This window comes from Arvicanthis niloticus, chromosome 30 (assembly GCF_011762505.2).
Source record: "Arvicanthis niloticus isolate mArvNil1 chromosome 30, mArvNil1.pat.X, whole genome shotgun sequence".
NCBI classification, from domain to species: Eukaryota; Metazoa; Chordata; class Mammalia; order Rodentia; family Muridae; genus Arvicanthis; species Arvicanthis niloticus.
The window spans coordinates 21,434,360-21,453,922 of record NC_133438.1 but is presented as its reverse complement, the minus strand read 5'-3'; the positions used below and the strand labels follow the sequence as shown (position 1 = coordinate 21,453,922).

At 42.1% G+C, this 19,563-nt stretch overlaps 1 protein-coding gene across 3 annotated transcripts in view; it reads right to left on the bottom strand.

Annotated features, from left to right (window-relative positions):
* Nucleotides 1-19,563, bottom strand: part of Map3k5 (mitogen-activated protein kinase kinase kinase 5) — a 193,292-nt gene that overhangs the window by 102,470 nt on the left and 71,259 nt on the right. The window contains exons 1-5 of one of the 3 annotated variants that reach the window (XM_076928060.1): nt 19,397-19,506; nt 18,506-18,699; nt 16,716-16,884; nt 15,154-15,260; nt 11,476-11,646 (exon numbers count right to left, since the gene is read on the bottom strand). In XM_076928060.1, coding sequence (XP_076784175.1) covers nt 11,476-11,646; nt 15,154-15,260; nt 16,716-16,884; nt 18,506-18,699; nt 19,397-19,399 — 644 coding nt within the window. In that variant the 5' untranslated portion in view covers nt 19,400-19,506. Of the gene's footprint in view, nt 1-11,475; nt 11,647-15,153; nt 15,261-16,715; nt 16,885-18,505; nt 18,700-19,345; nt 19,507-19,563 lie in introns of those variants that run through there. The other 2 variants (XM_076928059.1, XM_076928058.1) reach the window with 2 other exon arrangements.

The following is a 19,563-nucleotide window of genomic DNA, read 5'->3' as shown; positions in this document are numbered from 1 at the left end:
TTGAGGATGAGTTGTTAAAGGGAAACAAGCCCTTTCCTTCTCAAGTTGCCTTTAGTCATAAGTATTTCACCACAGCAATAGTAGCCCTGAGATACTTTGGGGTAGTGATTGTCTCCCTGGCCTGTTGCTTATACATTATAGTTTCCAATTTTGATTTTTATGTTCGTTCTCTCTCTCTCTCTCTCTCTCTGTATCTGTGTATATATGTGTGTGTGTGTGTATGTTTCTTTAAAATTATGTTTTTTCTTGTTTGTTTTCTAAAGAGAGAAAAAGAAGGTGGGTGGGTGAGAAAGTCAGGGGGCATCTGAAAGGAATTGGGGGAGGGGGAACTGTAATTGGAATAGACTGTATGAAAAAAACTTTTTTCAATTAAGAAATGATGTTACTCCAAAACTAAGAAATTTGCTTATCTCTAAAGTAAATTAAAATTCTAGAGACAGAAATGTTCTTTTAAAAAGAGCTGCTTTGCCAGCCAGTGGTGGCGCACACCTTTAATTCTGGTACTTGGGAGGCAGAGGCAGGCGGATTTCTGAATTCGAGGCCAGCCTGGTCTACAGAGTGAGTTCTAGGACAGCCAGGGCTACACAGAGAAGCCCTGTCTCGAAAAAAACCAAAAAGAACTGTCTTGCTGTTGATCACGGTATAAGCAGAAATATTCTGCCTATCTGAAGGTCTGTTTGGGAGAAGTGAAACTCATTGATAATTGCATAGGTTAGAAATTTGAGGGGCAGGAGTGATAGCTCAGTGGTTAAGAGCACTGTCTGCTCTTCCAGAGGTCCTGAGTTCAATTCCCAGCAACCACATGGTGGCTCACAACCATCTGTAATGAGATCGGATGCCCTCTTCTGGTGTGTCTGAAGACAGATACAGTGTATTCATATAAATAAAAATAAATGAATCTAAAAAAAAAAAAAAAAAGAAATTTGAAAAAGCCTCACACAATATGGCTGACTTTTCCCCATAGGATATGCTGAAGGATCGGTTAGGTTTTGTAGCAGTCTGGGATGGGGCATGCTCAGAGGGCAGAGTAAAAATTAATGTCTGGTAATGTTCAAGTCCCGCTAGGTCAACATCTCCTTAGGCAAAAGAGCCTGGACATAAAGGTCTCAGTCTAAAGATATTGCTGCAGTTGAGGAGATGTCTCAGCAAGCATGAGGGCCTGAGTTTGGATCTCCAGCACCCATGTGAAGATCTGGGTACCACAGATCTATAACTGGAGTACTTGGTAGGAGAGACAAGTGGATACCTGGACCTCATTAGCCAGGCAGGATAGCTGATTTGGCAAGCTCCAAGTTCATTGAGAGATTCTTTCTTAAAAAATAAAAAAAATTTAAAAAAAGTAAGCTGGAAAAAGACTGAGGAAAATACCCTATGGTAGTCTCTAGGCTTTGTACATGCACACATTTATACATGCATCTGAAAGCACTCATACAGACACACAAACACCCCACACGTAAGTACACTGAATAAAGAGGGAAGAAATTTACTAAAGTTTGGAGCGAAAGAATAAAAAGCTAAGCCCCAGACCCCAGAATGTGGACAAGGAATCTCCCACAGTGTTCAAGAGATCAAGAGGGAAACCTTGATTAAGATCAAGAGATCAAGAGAACATTCTAGGTTCTCTGTCAAAAGTCAAAAAGGGTCACAGCCAAGACATGGACTGTGGGGAGCCGACAGAAGGCGGCTATCATCCTTGCAGCCATCTTGAGCCATATACCCTGAGAAGAGACTTGTTTTCAACAGCCTACAACAGCTGAGTACACTCTGAAAACATCTTGTTTTAGATACCCAGGATTTCCCCTTGGGTGTTGTGCACTCAGCAGGTGGTTTGGCCTACTCCACTCTGCTCTCCTTCCAAGATCTGGCCTAAAGGAGCAGCCACTGGTAGAATGACCAGAATGACCAGAAAAAATGCTCACGCTAAATCACAAATGATCTTGCAGGGTAGAATGCACAACCATTATGTACCTAGCTTAGGGGCTAGAGGTAGACATCTGCAATCTTCCTACAGAGAATGTCCCTAATAATATAATACAACACCTATGATGTCATCCACCAGAGAAACCAGTGGCTAACTCCAAAAGACTGGGAGAGAGTACAAAAGTAACAGCCTCCAAATATTGTGTGCTTAGGTAGTGACAACTGTATGTGACACTTGGGGACCAGCACTTATAACCCTGACAACTGTTAAAAACCAGGGGAATTCCAACAATATGGAAAGTGAAGCACAGAGAGAGTCAGTTGTGTGGTGTGGAATAGGCAAGAAGGAGCTTGACTTTGTTCTCTGGATTCCAAAGAGTGAGCCACCTTCTCTATCCCTCTCTACGCTTAGTCGGTACTTTAAAAATCATTTTACTTGCTTTCTGTCACACGTGTGTGTGTGTGTGTGTGTGTGTGTGTGTGTGTGTGTGTGTACATGTGGATGCTCACATGGAGTCCAGTGGTCAATGTCAAGTGTCTCCAACTGACTTCATGACATAGGGTATCTCACTGAATCAACTCCCAGCCCCTGTGTTTACCTTCCAACTGCCACTGTGTCTGCTTTTCAGGAGGGCACTGGGGATCTGAACTCAGGTCCTCTTGCTTATGTGGCAAGTGCCACATTCACTTCCTGCCTCGGGTTTCCCCCTGACTTCCTAACCTGGCTTCCTTTGATAACAGACACCTTGCTCCTTTAAACCGCTCTTGGCCACACTGTATCACAGCAATAAAAAAAAAAAAAAAAAAAAAAAAAAAAAATCAAGACAACTTCATTTGGGGAAAAAAAAAAAAACCTTAGCAAATGAACTAAACACTCACGTATTAAGAATAATTCCAATAACATTTGAATAATAGCTTGACACTGCTTCTATTCCTGTCAGTTTTGTTTCAGCACTAAGTATTTGTGGAAAGGGAGCTAATAAGGTATACTACCTTCGACTCGTTATTACGTCTGAGAAATAATATTCTGCATCTAAATGCAGTTATACAGGGATTAATTTTAAAACGAATCACTTCTCACTCAAACTTCCAAAGTAACAGATTGTGTTCACACACTTCTACTGTGAAGGAGGGAGGCCTTGGCGGTAAAGTGGGTGGAGCTTTCAGAATGAAGACTGTGTGCAGTCTCATCCTGGCTGAGGAGAGTCTTCTTGCCAGCCAGGAGAACCTGGACTCTACTTTTATTTAGCAGCCACTTCCCTTTGTTTGTGCCCTAACAGCTGTAATTCTCCCAGTGAGACATGGGTGATTAAATTAGAAGTTCATCCTACTTGAGAAACAGCAAAATTCTTGTACCAGGTACTGGGGCTTCTGGGCTGAGAAATTATTCTCTGAACTGCACATGCCAATCTACCACATCCAAGTTCCACGTGAGCATGGTAATTTCACTGGAAAGAATACAGCCGATCAAAAAGAAACAAACAAACAAAGGTACACCAAGCGAATAACCAGCAGCAGGTGCATACATCCCAACAGAGGTACATAAGGAGCGTGAAACTATGGCAACACACGATCTCCAAAAATTACCAGTCCTCTAGCAGATCATCTAGTGAGACTGAATTAATGAAGTCCCAAAGAGCTCGGATATCCAAAGACAGACAGGATACACATTCTTCCTTCCAACCTTATCCTTTGTGTCTCATCAGATTAAGAAACGAAAGTCTGCTGTAACAATGTATTATAACGTGGAAAGCGGGTCTGCAGGTCAGTAAGAGGATGCCCTGCATAGCGAGGAGCAGGGAACTTTCACTGTCCACCCTGAGGCAGAAACACTAGACTGATTACAATATCTAGAAGGGTACTTGTAAGAAGGACTCCATAAGCCAGGACATCACAACCATTGTGTTTTATAAAACGGCGGTCTAAGGGGCCTTTGTGGACCCTGCCAAGGTGTCCTCCTGAACAATCAAGCCACATGACAGGCCTAATATAAAAGGAAGTTTATCTGGGATCTGGAGGAGGGGGATAGAGAAGGACACACAAAGAGAGAGAAGAGAGGAAGAGAGAAAGAAGGGGAAAGGCTGGCTGGGGACATGTGGGGAAGAGAGGCTGGGAGAGTAGATGGAGAGAGGAAAGATAGAAAGAGAGAATAGGGAAGGCGTAAGGGAGGGAGATGAAGGGAGGGGGAGGGGGATGGAGAGTCCTTTTTATATGGGAGCCAGGCTCTTAGCTGGTACCAGGCAGTTTCAAGATAACAGTTGGGTGGAGTCTAGAGATAAGGCTAACAACAATTGCCCCGGGGTCTTTTCTGTTGAGTTCAAGCTACTGTCTCTAAACTGTCTACGGGGCATGGATCACAATTTACACAAACAAACACAAAATGACTCAGGCTGGAGGGACTGACTGCTTGGTGCGACACGGCATTTTTTTTTTTTTTTTTTATCCCAGCACCTGAAGTTAACAAGGAATGACTATGACTCAAAAGAGAAGGTCAGTTGACCCATCAGGTCGGGATGGAGGCCCCAGGGTAGGTGTGAATGCTGTGCACCTAGGATGAGATGCTGGGGAAACTCAGAGGTGCCCTTTAACAACAGCACCCCGGCAGACAGCTTCATTCTCAGCTCTAACAGACAGCTAGGTGAGGGTCTGTGCCGTGAGAAAAGAGCATGCCCTAAGGATGGACTGAAACAGTGAGAAAATACAACAGCTAAATTAGCCAGTTAATTAAAAGAATTTACATCAGTTAATTAAAATTAAGTTATGTCAATTAATTAAAATAATAAATTAAGATTAAGCATATTAATGAAAATCAATTAATCAAATAAATTTAAATCAATCATATTAATTAATTAAAATGATAAGCATTAAAAACAATGTATTTTAAATGGAGCCAGGCTTACTGTCTAGCAGGATAAACAGATATGACAACTCTAAAGTTATGAGCAGGCACTCCCATGAAGTGACATTCTTCCATTGCTAAACAAGTAAGTGATAGGACATCCATTCTAAGTTCTCCCATTGAGTCTGCTGACTCTTAGCAGCCTTTCCTATCACTAGAAAACTCGGAGCTAGGTTGGAGTGAAGTCATAAAAACACAAGCCCGCAAGACCTTGACCACAAAGCCTTTCTGAAAACAGTTCATCTTGAGCTACACAGGAAACACGAAAAGGGAACCAGTAAATGAAACCAAGCCAGAACAAGACAGAAGAATCTCTGCTTTCCTTAAATGGACCTAACACAACCTTGATCTGTCTTGCCTTAGTCCAAACTCCTCTTTTTAAAAGAGGAAACACTTCTATTCTGCTCATGTGCCCAACGCATGTGACTTTCCCCGAACACATTTTCCACTTGAATTCACAGACCTTGAAAATCAGGTGTTTGGGGCATGATTGTGGCACACGATCTATACCAACCATATCCACGTGGGCTCAAAGCTCCTCAAACAACTGAATCTAATCACCTACCATGAAGAACAGTCTAATGTGTAAACCCCATGATAATAAACACGCTGCGTAATTACATTACTGTTTTGTAACAGGAGAGAAGGAAAGGCATTCACTGGGTTAAGAGACACAACTCTTTCATTGTAGGAATAATTTGAAGTACAAACTCAAATGTCAAACCAAACCTTCCTGTGAAGGAAACAGGAAGTCACTGCCCCTTAGTCTTATCCAGGTACTCAGCCATTGCTGTTTCTGGTCTTTCTCTAATCTACTAGGATGGCACAAGTTTTAGATATGATTATTTCAGCCTCACAAATTAATGATGGGTTATTAGCTATCAGGAACTCCTGAAGAGTCAACTTTCTTTAATAAACAGACAGACACATACCAACATAGTCGCACACAGGAAACTATACACAAAGTGGTCAGTATTTTAGGAATAGTAAGACATGCAAAAGGACAATTAAAAACAGTGCTCTGATACAACCACCATCCAGCTGTGAAATGAAGCATATTACATATAATTAAATTGCATGTAAGTCACTCCACTCTCTCCTCTTTACTGGTGCCATTATACTGGATTTGGAGATTATGGCATCCATCCATGCATCTATACTGACACTATAGACACGGCACCTACAAATCCTATAGACAACATAGGACAGTTTCACTTGGTTTTTTTTGTACACACACACACACACACACGCACACACACAGGCACACACATATCAGTACTAGAACCCAGGGCCTCATTCTTGCATAGGAAGCACTTTACCACTGAGCTACCCAGTCCCCAAGTCTCTGTTCAACTTTTAAAAGGACTTTCTATATCACAATATTATCTAAGTGTATATATCTGCTGTGTCTAGAGTCAACAGGTTGCTAACTTCTCTGGGTAGTTAGAAAAGTGAATACCCACCCAGCAAGGGATTGGGACTTCCATCTCTTTAACATCCTTGCCAAAAAAAAATAATATTGTCAAATAATAACATTTGGATAATCTGAACAGAATAAATTTGTATGTTATCATTTTGGCTATAAAAGGACTTTATTCTATATAGCTAAAATACTTTTGGGGCATTTGTGCTTCCTCTTTTACAGTAATCTTAGGCTCATTTCAATTTTTTTCTTAAGTATTTTTAGGGCAGGTCATATATACTGAGTAACAGCTACATTTGTTGGTACCGCTTACATTTACTTATATATTTATCCTTTCCAGGGCTCTGTATTCCTTCCTGTATTTCCACGTTTCCCTTCATCCTACAGGATCCCCTGTAACAGTCATCTAGTCAAGACCTGCTGGCAACAAAAGACACCATCTTTATGTGCCTGGAGTAGCCACAGGTTTACCTTCAAGTTTGAGAAAACCATGGCTGGGCTCAGAGCCTCTGCTGACCTGCCCTTCTTTTCAGTACTTCACTGTGCTGTCCCACTGTCCTCTGGCTTCCCTTGATGAGAACTGTGTCCTCTCCCTTATAGAAAGTAGCTTCTCTTAGACTACTCTCAGGACATTTTCTGACATTTTTTTTTTTAAAGCAGTTTCATGATGATGTGTTAATACAAGCTTTTCTTTGTTTTTGTTTAGTCTGTGAGTGGCTTGCTCAGCTCTCTAAACTTGTGGGTTAAGGATGCATTTCATTAAGTTGGGTGGCCACCAGCCACTAATATGCTTCAAATCTTTTCCCTTGAATTTCAAATTAAAAGTTGTATCAGATGCAGCAATGCTCACCACAGACCACTGAGATGATTAATTTCTTTCTCAATCTTTTCCCTCCCTCTGCTCCAATCTCATTTTGAATCACCTCTTCTCAAGGTTACTGACCTTTGCCTATATTATATCAGACCTATGTGGGATTAGCCCCAACCTACGATATTTAATTTCTAATACAGTATTTTTTTTTAGCTCTAGAATCTTTGTCGTTCTTTCTTTTTCAAATCTTTCCATCCCATAATCCCTCACATTACTATTCATCATATTCATCATTTTCAAGTGTATTTAACATTTTGTTATCCCTTTGTCTTGTCCTTTGAAAATTCCAAAGCCTGTCTTGCCCATAGATTGATTCCTTCCTTCCTTCCTTCCTTTTTTCCTTCCTTCTCTCCCTCCCTCCCTTCCTTCCATCTTTCCTCCCTCCTTTTTCCCTCATTCCCTCTCTTCCCTCTCTCTCTCTTCCTTCATCTGAGACAGGGTGTCATGGAGCCCAGGCAGGTCCCAAACTCACTGTGTAGCTGAGACTTACACTGAATTCCTGATCCTGCTATCCCTACCACCCAAGTGTGAGGATTACAGGCATTCATACATAGATCACCACGACGGACCCTGTGGATGTGCTTCTACGCCTGGCTTTTTTCTTGATCACGGACCATACTTTTTCTCACCTTCGGTAACTTTTCATGAAGCAATAGACACAGAGAATATGTTGCAGAGTCTTGATTCTCTTTTTTCTTAAGACTTTGGCCACTGTTCCTTTTGCTGTACAGAGACATCATGACCAAGGGAACCCTTATAAAAGAAAGCATTTAACTGGGGCCTTACTTACAGGTTAGCACATGATCATCATGGTGGAGAGTAGACAGGTATCATGATGGAGCAGTGGCTGAGACCTTTACATACTGATCCATAATCAGGAGGCAGGGCTGGCATAGGGTAGGGTAGGGTGGGGTGGGAGAGTAGCCAGACTGGGCCCAGCCCAGTGATAGCTTCCTCCAACAAGGCCACATCTCCCAGTCTTTCTAATTGTTCTCAAATAGTTCCACTTCCTGGTGACTAAGCTTTTTAAATATCAGAGTCTATGAAGGTCGTTCTCATTCAAACACCCTCCTCCTCATTACCTCACCCCATAGGCTCCTCTGACCCATATTGAAATGTAAAATCCACTTCTTTCAGCCTCAAATCTCTCCAGAGTCTTTCACAGTCTCACTGTTCAAAAGTCCAAAGACTCAAGACAGTCTCTTAACTGTAACCCATAGTAAAATCAAAATGAAAAAGCAGATCACACACTTCCAACAGACAATGGCTCAGAATGTTCATTACCGTTACAAAAGGGAATCAAGGGAGCATAGGGAATATAACACTGGACCACAGCTGGAACGAAGCCAGCAGGGCAAACTCCAAATTCCATTATTAGACTCTTCCGGTCTCCTCCCAGCTTTGTTGACTGCGGCACATGGCACATGTCTCTCTTCTGGGATGGTCCACACTCTGTCAGCAGCTCTCCTGGGCAGGTATCCCAGGGCTCCAGCATTTCCAACATCTTGGGATCTCCAACACAATCCAGACTTTCCCTTCCCAGCTTGACATAATGGCTTCTCCAGGTATCCATGCAGGACTCCCCTGAGTTCTGCCTCAGTGGCTTTCCTCAACAAGCATTTGACTCCTGTTTCTTCATTAACCCTAAAGCCAGAGTAGCTTGGCTAAAGCTGCCAAGTTCTTCTGTTTGCTAGGCCGGGGACCTGGCCCCTCCTTGATTTACATTGAATAAGCCTTCAGGTGTTTAGGCCTAGAAGATCCTTCTGAGGATCTTTACAGGTTTCCTTTACTGGTTGCAGGGTTGGTTGGGTGTGGTTCTGCCCTGAGGTCACCACTCCCTTTACTCCATGCAACTTTTCTTTAATCTCTTTACCTGCCCCAGCACTGCACCCCCCTCGTGCTCCTTTGCCCCTCAAACTAAACCTTTTCTATTTCTCTTTGCTTCACTTGTTCCTTCTCAACATAGATATGCACAAGCATGATCATAACCATGTGACCGCATAACATAATCAATACTAGGCTGTCTTGCAATCTCCTCTGCCAACCCCATCACATTCAAAACTCTTGAATTTAGCCTAGGGCAAGTTTTTTAGGACAACGGGCGAAAAGTAGCCACATTCTCTGCCAAAACGTTACAAGGAATGGTCTCCAGGTCAGCTGTTAATACTTATCTTCTCTGAAGCCTCTTGAGCTGGGCCTGCAGTCCAAATGATCCTCAACACGACTGTCTTCCATGCTCCTACAAGGACGGCCCAGTGAATCCCACTTAGAGAACTCAACCTCTTTGTGGTCCAAAGTCCCTAAATCTTCCATATTCCTCCAACAAACAACATGGTCAGACTTGTCATAGCAATATTTCCATCCCTAGCACCAACTTCTGTCTTAGGTAACTATCCTATTGCTGTGAACAGACATCATCACAAACTCAAATATAAAAGAAAGCAATTTAAATTGGGGGCTCGCTTACAGTTTTGGAGATTTAGTCCACCATTATCATGGCAAGAATCAGATAGGCGTGGCACTGGAGCAGTAGCTAAGAGCTTTGCGGACTGACCCATAGATGGCAGGCAGGCAGACACAGAGAGACAGACACTGGTCCTGGTGTGGGCTTTGGAAATGTCAAGGCACATCCTCATTGACACAACTCCTCCAACAAAGACACATTTACGCCCACAAAACCACACCTCCTTATCCCCCCCTCAAACAGTTCCTCTCCCTGGTGACTAAGCATTCAAATATAGGAGCCTAAGAAGCCACCATAGGTTATAAGAGGCAAACAGAGCATTAGCAATCTGTCTTAGCATATGGAGGCTTGGTTTTAGTTTTCGAGCACGGTTATGTGATGGTTTTAACTTACTATACTCCCTTCATCCTAAAGGAGTTTCACTTGAGAGTTTGGGATTCTCTACGACAATGACTTCAAACTGAAAACTTTCTTCTTGGCAGTGGGCAGCTGCTGAACTTCTGTATGGGTCTACAGACTTCCAGTTGCCATTTTACTTGCAGGCTCCTTCACCCTAGGGTTCAGCTAAGAAGGAGTTCACATTCAGATCCTGTATCTCTTCATACTGTGGCGTGGTCATTACTCAAGGGTTATTTCTAGGAACTCTGGTCACCTAGCATTGTCTCCTTAGGCCATTAAGATTGTGACTTTCTATTTGAGTCCAGGGAGAGCTCTGGGGGATTGACTCCATGTTCTTCCCTTATCCAAGGACCAAAACCTCCCCAGGTTCTGATCCTCCAAGACTCCACACTACTTTATAACTGTTCTCAACAGTTCCAATTGTCATCAGCAGGAAGATCGGCACGGCTGAAGCCACTCTGTCCCCTGCAAAAGCCAGAGCCTTAAGGAGCAGCAGTACATTTTGACACAGTCCATTCTCCAAGATCTTTTTTCGTTGGTTTGTTGTTGCTTAGGTTTTTCTTCCTTGTTTGTTTAGTAATTTTAGACCTTGGTTAAGAAATTCACTCCTAACCCAAAGTCATAAACATAACTTGCAGGTTTTATGCTACAAGTATTTTCCTTAATTTATTTTTATTTGTATATATAGATCTTTCAACTCACTTAGAATTAAACTTTTGCACGGAGCTTAAGAAAGAGATTTAGGGCTGGGGCTGAGGCTGTAGCTTAGTCCTGCCCAGCATAAATACAGCCCTGCGTTTGATACCTACCACCAGAAAAAAAGCAAGTTTAAATAAGAAGTAAACAAAATAGAGACTCAACCTTATTTACTTTTCTGAGGTGATAAATCCATTTCCCAGTACCACTGCTGAAGCTCCAAACCTTCCTCCAGCTAATTAATTCGCTAACCACTCCCCATACCCTGTCACAAAGCTAGTCTGGTGAGTATGAACCATTGTGGTACAGTATTTCATTTGCCCAAGAAATACTACAATCTCGTGAGCTTCCTCTGCTAGAGCAGGTTCTTCCATCGATTTTCCAAAATTGTGTTGCCTATTCTTGACCCTTTAATCTTTCAAATAAACTTTAGAAATCATTTGAAGAAACCCTTCTGGAATAATTAAAATATTAAGCTGGTTTATCCACAAACTTGTGTGTTTTTTGACTTCTTCAAATCTCTTGATGTTTTTCTATAGTTCTCACAAAATTGTACTTATCTTTTCACGGTACACATTTCAAATCAAATTACATTCTTAACTTTTCCATCTAATTTATGTAAACTTACCCTTCGGTGTTAAATCAATCTCATCAAATTATGTACTAAAGTTAGACAATCAAAGCTTAGCTCACAATATACCATCAAACAGACACAGTCCGAATGCTTCCCTTATCTCATCTGCACAGTTTTGTGCATCACGGACTCTGGGATCGAGAAGCTACCTCCCATCCTCCAGTCTTACCAAGACGCTCCATGGTCCCTGCTTTCAGTGTCAGTGAAATTTGAATCCAAAAACATATCTTTGTAGATTCGGCCAACCAGACAATACATATCCGAAGCAACTTGCTCTTCACTCTGTACCATGGGGATCATGACGTCAAGAGCCTTTGCTCTGTCTCCAGGGAGATTTCTCCTAAAGTAGAGAGCATTGTTTTCATATAGATCATAAAAGCAATTATAGATCAATTGCCTGTTTCATGTATTGATTTGCACCAGTAAAGTTTGGCAGAATAAAAACAGTTAGATTTTGAGATTCCTCTATAAACCCTGTCCTACACTTTCTTATACTGATACATGTCTCCTGGGTCTGTCCAGGATCTCTTGTGAGGTGTGTGTGGTTAAGATGACGGACTTGTAGCTACCAGAGTCCTACTCTCCCTGCTGCCTATGAACAGGTTCAAGATGGTGGAATTCTATTGCGTGTGTACCCTGTGACCTTGAATGGAGCAGAATCAACTATTATAAATAAGAAAAAAAAAAAACTCTCAACGTTAGTTTTCAATGGCTTTTGTTCCAAAACAACAAAAAAATTAATTTATAGATAATTCCAAAATTCAAATCCAACCAAGAGTTCACTGGTTTCTCCATGTGGCTGAGTACCTGCAGATGTGGTTGGTCTCATGTAGTTTGTATGGTACTGGCCTAGAAGATGAGACCACAGGCATGTGAGACAAGGCATGAGGCATGTGAGACAAGCGCTGAGCTATGTCCCGACTTCATTTTTCACTTTAAATTTCGAGACAGGAACTCACTGAGTTATCAGGAGCTCCAATAGGTGTGGATGGTCCTCAAAATCATACTTTACATTTCTTCAGTGATAAAAATATTATGTATGCTAGGTGAAAAAAATAAAGTCACAAAGAGGCTGACAACAGTATAATTTCACTTATGAGAAATATTTAAAATAGAACCATCAGTACAGACAGAAGCACATTCGTGTTTGCCAGGAGCAGGAGGATCTGTGCTATGGGGAAGTGTTGGGGCCGACTTTTAGCAGAAAGCTGCTATCAGCTTTGCAGCCATCTTGAGCCATATACCCTGACATGAGACTTGGATTACAATAGTCTACAACAGCTGAGCACACTCTGATAATCTTGGTTTAGATACCTTGAGATTAAAGGTGCGTGAGATTAAAGGTGTGTGAGATTAAAGGTGTGTGACTTAAGAGTGTGACTTAGAGATCAGATTTAGAGACAAGACCTAAGGGCATGATTAAAGGCGTGACTTAGAGGCTTGGCTTAGAAGTGAGACAGATAAAAGGCGAGAGGCAGACAGGAGAGTTCAGAACAATTTGGAGGAACAGAGAATCAGACACTAGGAGTAAGAATAGACATTAGACACTCGGAAGAGAACAGAGGAGTACAACTAGGAACTAGGAACTAGAAACTCAAGACTTGGGACTTAGACTAGGAAGAGAGACTGAAGAATAAACGGGATTGAATCACACTCTGTCTGGTCTCCATTCTTTGAGTCCGTCCTCACTCTCTCTCTTGCTGAACCCCGACCCTTGGACCGAAGCATCAGCTTGGACCGGGATACAGCGGCCGCCAAGCCCGGAGTGGAGAGGGCCTCAACAGGGAAGGGCAACTGCTAATGGGTAGAAGGTTCCCTTGTAGGGTGAAAAAAATACTCTATAATTTGTGGGAATGACAGTTATATAATTCAATTAATATACTAAAATCAAAGATACAGGATATTTTAAATGACTAAGTTATATATGAAATATATATATATATAGTATATTTCAAATAAAATTATTTTTAAAATTATGTATATTGCCATACTCACAACTACTATTTTAAATTTTTGCTCATAAATTCTACCTTTACCTAAATGTCTTGTGTTTAGAATATTGCTTTATAGGCCGGGCGTGGTGGCGCACGCCTTTAATCCCAGCACTTGGGAGGCAGAGGCAGGCGGATTTCTGAGTTAAAACACTCACTCTGGTGGCCAGCCTGGTCTACAGAGTGAGTGTCAGGACAGCTAGGGCTACACAGAGAAACCCTGTCTCGAAAAACCAAAAAAAAAAAAAAAAAAAAAAAAAAATAGAATATTGCTTTATACAAATATGCTTTTCATTCCATTATGTTACTTTTGAAAGAGAGGCAAGACACACAAAGTAAAATTCTAAGAGATTCCTAGGATTTTTCTCAGTTTGTTTCAAAATACATTTTACTTTAAAAAGGGGGGGTGTGGTTTGACAAAGAGCAGGTAAGCTCTGGGGGTCTTATCTAAGTCTATCAGATGTAAAGGATGTTTAATAATGAAAGACAAATTAGCTCTCCATCTACAGCTGTTGGTGAACTTGGCAAGCTCTCTAGTTCTGTTGGGTAGAAACGGAAACACATCAGTTCTAGCTGAACGTCATGCTGGCTTTCTAGGACAGCACGTATCCGCTGGGAGCCTTCAGGGACAATTACTCAGCCTTTTCAGTCTGCAGGGGCCTCAGCTGTAAAGTGAGGGAAATTATAATACACAGTGAGTTCTATATGAATTAGAGGTCTTCTCCTTTTTTTAAGAAGCAATTTTCTTTTGCAGCAACATGTATACTCAGCCACCTTACCATAAAGGAAAGAGCAGGACTGCTAAGGATTTTGGACTACACAGGACTCTGTCCATCCGTGGTTAGAGCATAGATGACCCTCTATGATGATGGTAGCTGAGAGGCCACACTGAGGCGTGTTATGATGTATGCCGAAGACAGAGTGAGGACTAAGACAAGCTCTGTCAAAAGTGACTCAGACAGGCTTGTGGGCACATAATTTATAATGTTACTGGCAGGGTTCTGGTCATAACTAAAGGTGCTCCCAGCAGTCCTTGGGAAAGCTGTCTCTAGATAAGGAAAAACATCCACTTCCTCAAAACTATCCTCATACTTCAGTGAATCAGGATGTGAAGAGACAGATGATACTGAGGTTGTCTTATGGACTTCTAAATTCTCAAGTCCCAGGTTCAATCAAATATGCATTGAAAATATTGGAGAAATGTCTATACTGAACATGCACAGATTTTTTTCCCTGAATAACAACCATCTACATAGCATTATATTATGTAAGATATCATAGTTATCTAGAGATGGCTTTAAATATATAGAGAATGTGTAATTGTTACATGAAATCCTATATCATTATATAAGGACTTGAACATTGGATCTGGGAACCTTTAAAGAGTTTGCAACGAATTTTGAATAAATACCCAAGGACAACTATATTTTCTTAGAAGTAGTGCCATACTGATAAAACACTGAGTGTTATAAAATATAAAACACAAGCTCTGTCGTGGAAAAAAAAAGAATTATAAAAAATTATATCCACAAATACTATGTATGAGAGGCTTTTTACTAACAGAGAGACAGAGGGCACACACACACACACACACACACACACACAGAGGCTGGTAATAATAACAGCCATCAAAAGACAGAAGTAGGAGGATCAAAAACTCAGGCCAGCCTGAGATATACAGTGAGACCCTGTCACCAAACAAACAAACCCAGAGAGAAGAAGTCAGAAGGCGTGCTTACAGTACTTCTCATGGCTGAGGTAGATACAGCACAATATTCTAGCTGGAAGCCACTGGGAAGCTACAACGGTGTCTGTAAGAGTCATCACTCAGAGCATCCCAGGAGGGAGCATCTTACCTGTTCAGTGCAAACGCATAATGAAACTTCACGTGATGGTGCGAGGCCAAGTCGAAGGTTGGAAGTTTTTCTAAAGTCTCTACCAGCTTCACTATGGAGTCATAGTCCTTTCAACAAAAACAGACAGCACAGAATTAAACCCTGAGGAGGAATCTCCAAAAAGACAGCCAGGCATCTAACACCAAGAAAGGCATTAACGACAAAGTTAGAATTGCTGAGGGACATAGAAGGCATCTGTAGCAGCACCCCACCAACACACACACACACACACACACACACACACACGCACGCACGCACGCACGCACGCACGCACACACGCACGCACGCACGCACGCACATAGCAAACAGTTTAGACCAGAAGCCATTGAAGAGAGCTTGTAAGAGTTGTGGTGGGGATGTTCACGTGTAGCTCTTCACAGCTGATGGCTTCTGGTGGAGGTGGGGAAAAACTCAGGTTTCTTTAAGGGAGTTAGCCATGTTCCAATGATTATATGGGCCACACAAAATACTTAGTATGTATATATTTTTTCTTTTTTAGGGGGGGGGAGGTCACAAAGGGTGGGGTATGGACCTGGGAAGACTAGGAAGTGAGTAACTGTGGTGCATTATGTGAAATTCCCAAATAGTCAATAATGTTAGAAAAAAAAATAATTTGAGAGCTTTGAAAATCCTAGAAGCAGCAGCTGTGTTTCTCCTAAATTCCTATTACACGGATTAAGGCATGAAAAATAAAGTTCCAGTATTTGACAGAACCCAAAGAAACAAAACATAAACCACAGACACATGACTGGCTCTTCTCACATAGCTCCAGGTCTGCAGGCTTCCATCAAGGACATAAAAAGTTTGGAGGTCAGGGAGCAACTGACTAAAATTCTGTTCTAAGTAGCAAGATTATTTCATGTCACGTTGAGTGAGTTTCCTCTAGCCACAGGCTGCTAACTGCCATGGTACTCCGTGTACTGAGCCTCTCTCATGGGTGAAGTTTTACACGGGGCTGAGAGGCTGAATACAGGAACAAGAAGCCAGGAGTTACCTGGATTTTATGATACAACTCTAACCCTACAGCCCTCACTGAGAGATTTTATTCTACTTGCTAGATCTTAAAAAGCCTAAGACCTCGCAGTAGAAATGATGCAGTATGTCCGTGGGTCCACCACCACTACTTTATAAAGAGTCAATCAGTTCTATATTTCTTGTTCTTGGCACTACTGGTGTCAGTAGCAGAATTTCAGGAAAATAGATCCAGAAATATCTAAAAAAATCTCTGCTGTCTGCTAAAACAAAGCTCTCATTGTCTGACTGACAGGTGTGCTCGAAGCTCACTGAGGAGATCAGCTCTCCAAGAGCTGAGCGTGTGAGAAGTTTTTGAGGGAGAGTAAATACGTGTATGACATAACCCCGACAGTTCCATCTGCGAGCCTCCTCCATTCGCCATGAAGTCACAGAGTGGAAAGGTTGCAGTCAGTTCTATGTGGCAACATGGGTTACTTATTACCCGGGCTGAAATTCAATGACCGCATCCCTCCCTCATGACACCTGAGAGACGCTGAGTATCCCCTCACCTGGATATCCCTGTAGGAAAGCAACAGGTTGATAACAATGTCTGCGGTCAAAACTTCAATATTGTCTACCCGCTGACGGATCCTTGCCAGTTCGGCTGCCAACTCTTTACCCGTGTATAGATTTCGAGCTTTCCTGATATCATTGAGTATAGATTCCCGGAAGTACTGGCTGGTGAAAAACCACACATTTCGAAGAGTTAACTCTAGAAAGCGACTCACTGAAATACAGTACTTTTATGAGGAAATGCATGACACTGGTCTACGAGTAGTTTTCAGCCCATTAAGCTATGCTGAAGGAACACCCTGTGCATCTGGCACTACTAACAAATTTGGAAGTCCACATATTTCATTTAGACTTCTGCCGTATTTCAAAATATATCCAAACTTTATTTTTCATCTTACTAGTTTGGAGTGCAAATTATCCCAAATAATTTAGACAGGCCCATGACCTGACTACACTACAACCTTAGCTCTAGCCAGGTATCACTATCCATTAACATAAGCAACTGATTACTCTTCTTTAAAACAGTCACATTGGCTGGGCATGGTGGCACATGCTCATAATCCCAGCACTCAGGAGGCGGAGGCAGGTGAATCTCTTGACTATTGGAAGCTCACCTCCAAAAGGAGTTTGTTACTGCATTGAAAGTTCCAGGCCAGCCAGAGCTATTTGAATAAAGCAGAGTATTTTTACATTTCTGACTTAGAGCATGTGCGTGTGCTTCTGTGTGTGCCCAGTCACGGGTATGGCCGTCAGAGGCCAACTTTACAGGGATCACTCTTCTCTCTCCACCATCTAAATTCTGGGGCCTCAACTCAAGCTGTCAGGATTGGCAGCAGGTACTTGCCACTGAGCTATTTCACTGGCCCAGAAATAATAATAATAATAATGCTTCTTCTTCATCATCATCCAAGATTTATTTACTTTTATTTATATGAGTACACTGTCACTGTCTTCAGACACACCAGAAGAGTGCATCGGATTCCATTACAGATGGTTGTAGTGGAATCCATGTGGTTGCTGAGAATTGAACTCAGGACCTCTGGAAGAGCAGGCAGTGCTCTTAACCACTGAGCCATCTTTCCAGCCCTCTAGGGATTATTCTTACCTAAACTATGTTCTTAAAAAAAAATTTAAGAAGTTTTGGCTCTTACACTAAAAGTCCCTGGACATTTATTCTGAGGTAGCCATAATTGATTGTGTGTGTGAGTGTATATATACATATATATACATATATACTTATTTCTTTATAAGCACATATATATATATATATATAAGATTATATATATATAAATAAATTTACTTAAAAATAAGTAAAAGAACTATAAATACTTATAAATATGTGTGTGTATATATATAAACATATATATCTATATCTATATATCTTTGTCATTATAAAACAATAGATTGGGGGCCGGTTTTTTGTTTTTGTTTTTTTTTTCTTTTGTTTTGTTTGTTTGTTTGTTTGTTTTGTTTTGAGACAGGGTTTCTCTGTATAGCCCTGGCTGTCCTGGAACTCATTCTGCAGAACAGGCTGGCCTCAAACTCAGAAATCCACCTGCCTCTGCCTCCCAAGTGCAGGGATTCAAGGGGTGCCCCACCACCGCCCGGCTGGAGCCCATTTTTTATAAACTAAGTGAACGAGGTTTAACTTGTGAAATAAAATGACACATTTTCTCCCCTACCCAGAAGGTACTGAAAATTGTTCCTTAAGTAGGAACACGTGACAAGATAGGTAAAGCAGACCGGCAATGCTCACTCATCACCCACTGTGGGCACAAAGTGTTACCTGGAACTCGCTTGCGCCACCTTCAAAAGCTGAACGAAACGGTCCACAAGAGGTAAGCAGATGGGCCCCAGCAGGAGCTCGAAGTTGGGCTGCATGAGCTCTGTCAGGCCCTTCATGAAGCTGCTGTCACAGCAGTAGACCTTGTTGTGTGGTGTCACCATGTAGGGAATGAAGGTGTAGTTCCCAGTGCACACCTGTGGAGACAGGAGGCACCAGGCAGTAGGGAACTTGCCTAGGGGACGCCACACTGGCAAAAAAACGCCAGGTCGTGTATCAGTGACTAAAGTTATTATGTTCAATAATAATTGTGAGAGCAAAGGAAAACAGAGGAGATTCATTGCTTATTGATGACCCAGGAAAACAGAATTTTCCAATTTCCTTCATTGCTTACTTCAGTATAATTAGGACTCACGCATGATAAAGCATCTTTTTTCAGCCGTTAAATATGTATGCACCGTCACATGTTGCTACTAAGATGCGTACTAAAACAAGAAAAGCTTAAAGCATAACTTCCAGCCTCCAGGGAATCAGAAATTCAGTCAGGTCCAACAGAAGGAGAGCACAATACTGAGAGCAGAAGAGTTTCCCTGGGAGTTTAAGGGCTCCGCTGGGAAGGCAGGAGCAGGCCCAGAATACAGCTGCTTCTTTCCAGGCGCACCCAACGTTGTCTCCCACTCACTAAAACCTGAGTCTGTCATCTCCATAGCTCTTCCTGCTGTACAATCTCAGATTTGCCTGTCTCCCTCCACTCTGCGAGCCAGGAGGACCACACACCTTATACCTGCCTGAGTCTCTGCAATGGTTTTCCTGTTCCACTTGGCTTCCCTGTTACACACTCACCTCCACACTGACTACCCGCCATCTTCTCTCTACCCAGACCCCAGTCACTACCATGTATTCACAGGAGCTCCTACAGCTGCATGAAGCCCCCAGGAGAGCCTGTGATGACGGTGAGGCTCACGCTGCTGTCCACAGGCTCCTGACCCCTGCACATCCTGCCCTTTGCTAGCTGCAACCTGTGCCCTCTCCCATCAGTCACTGAGACCAGGGTTGGCTGA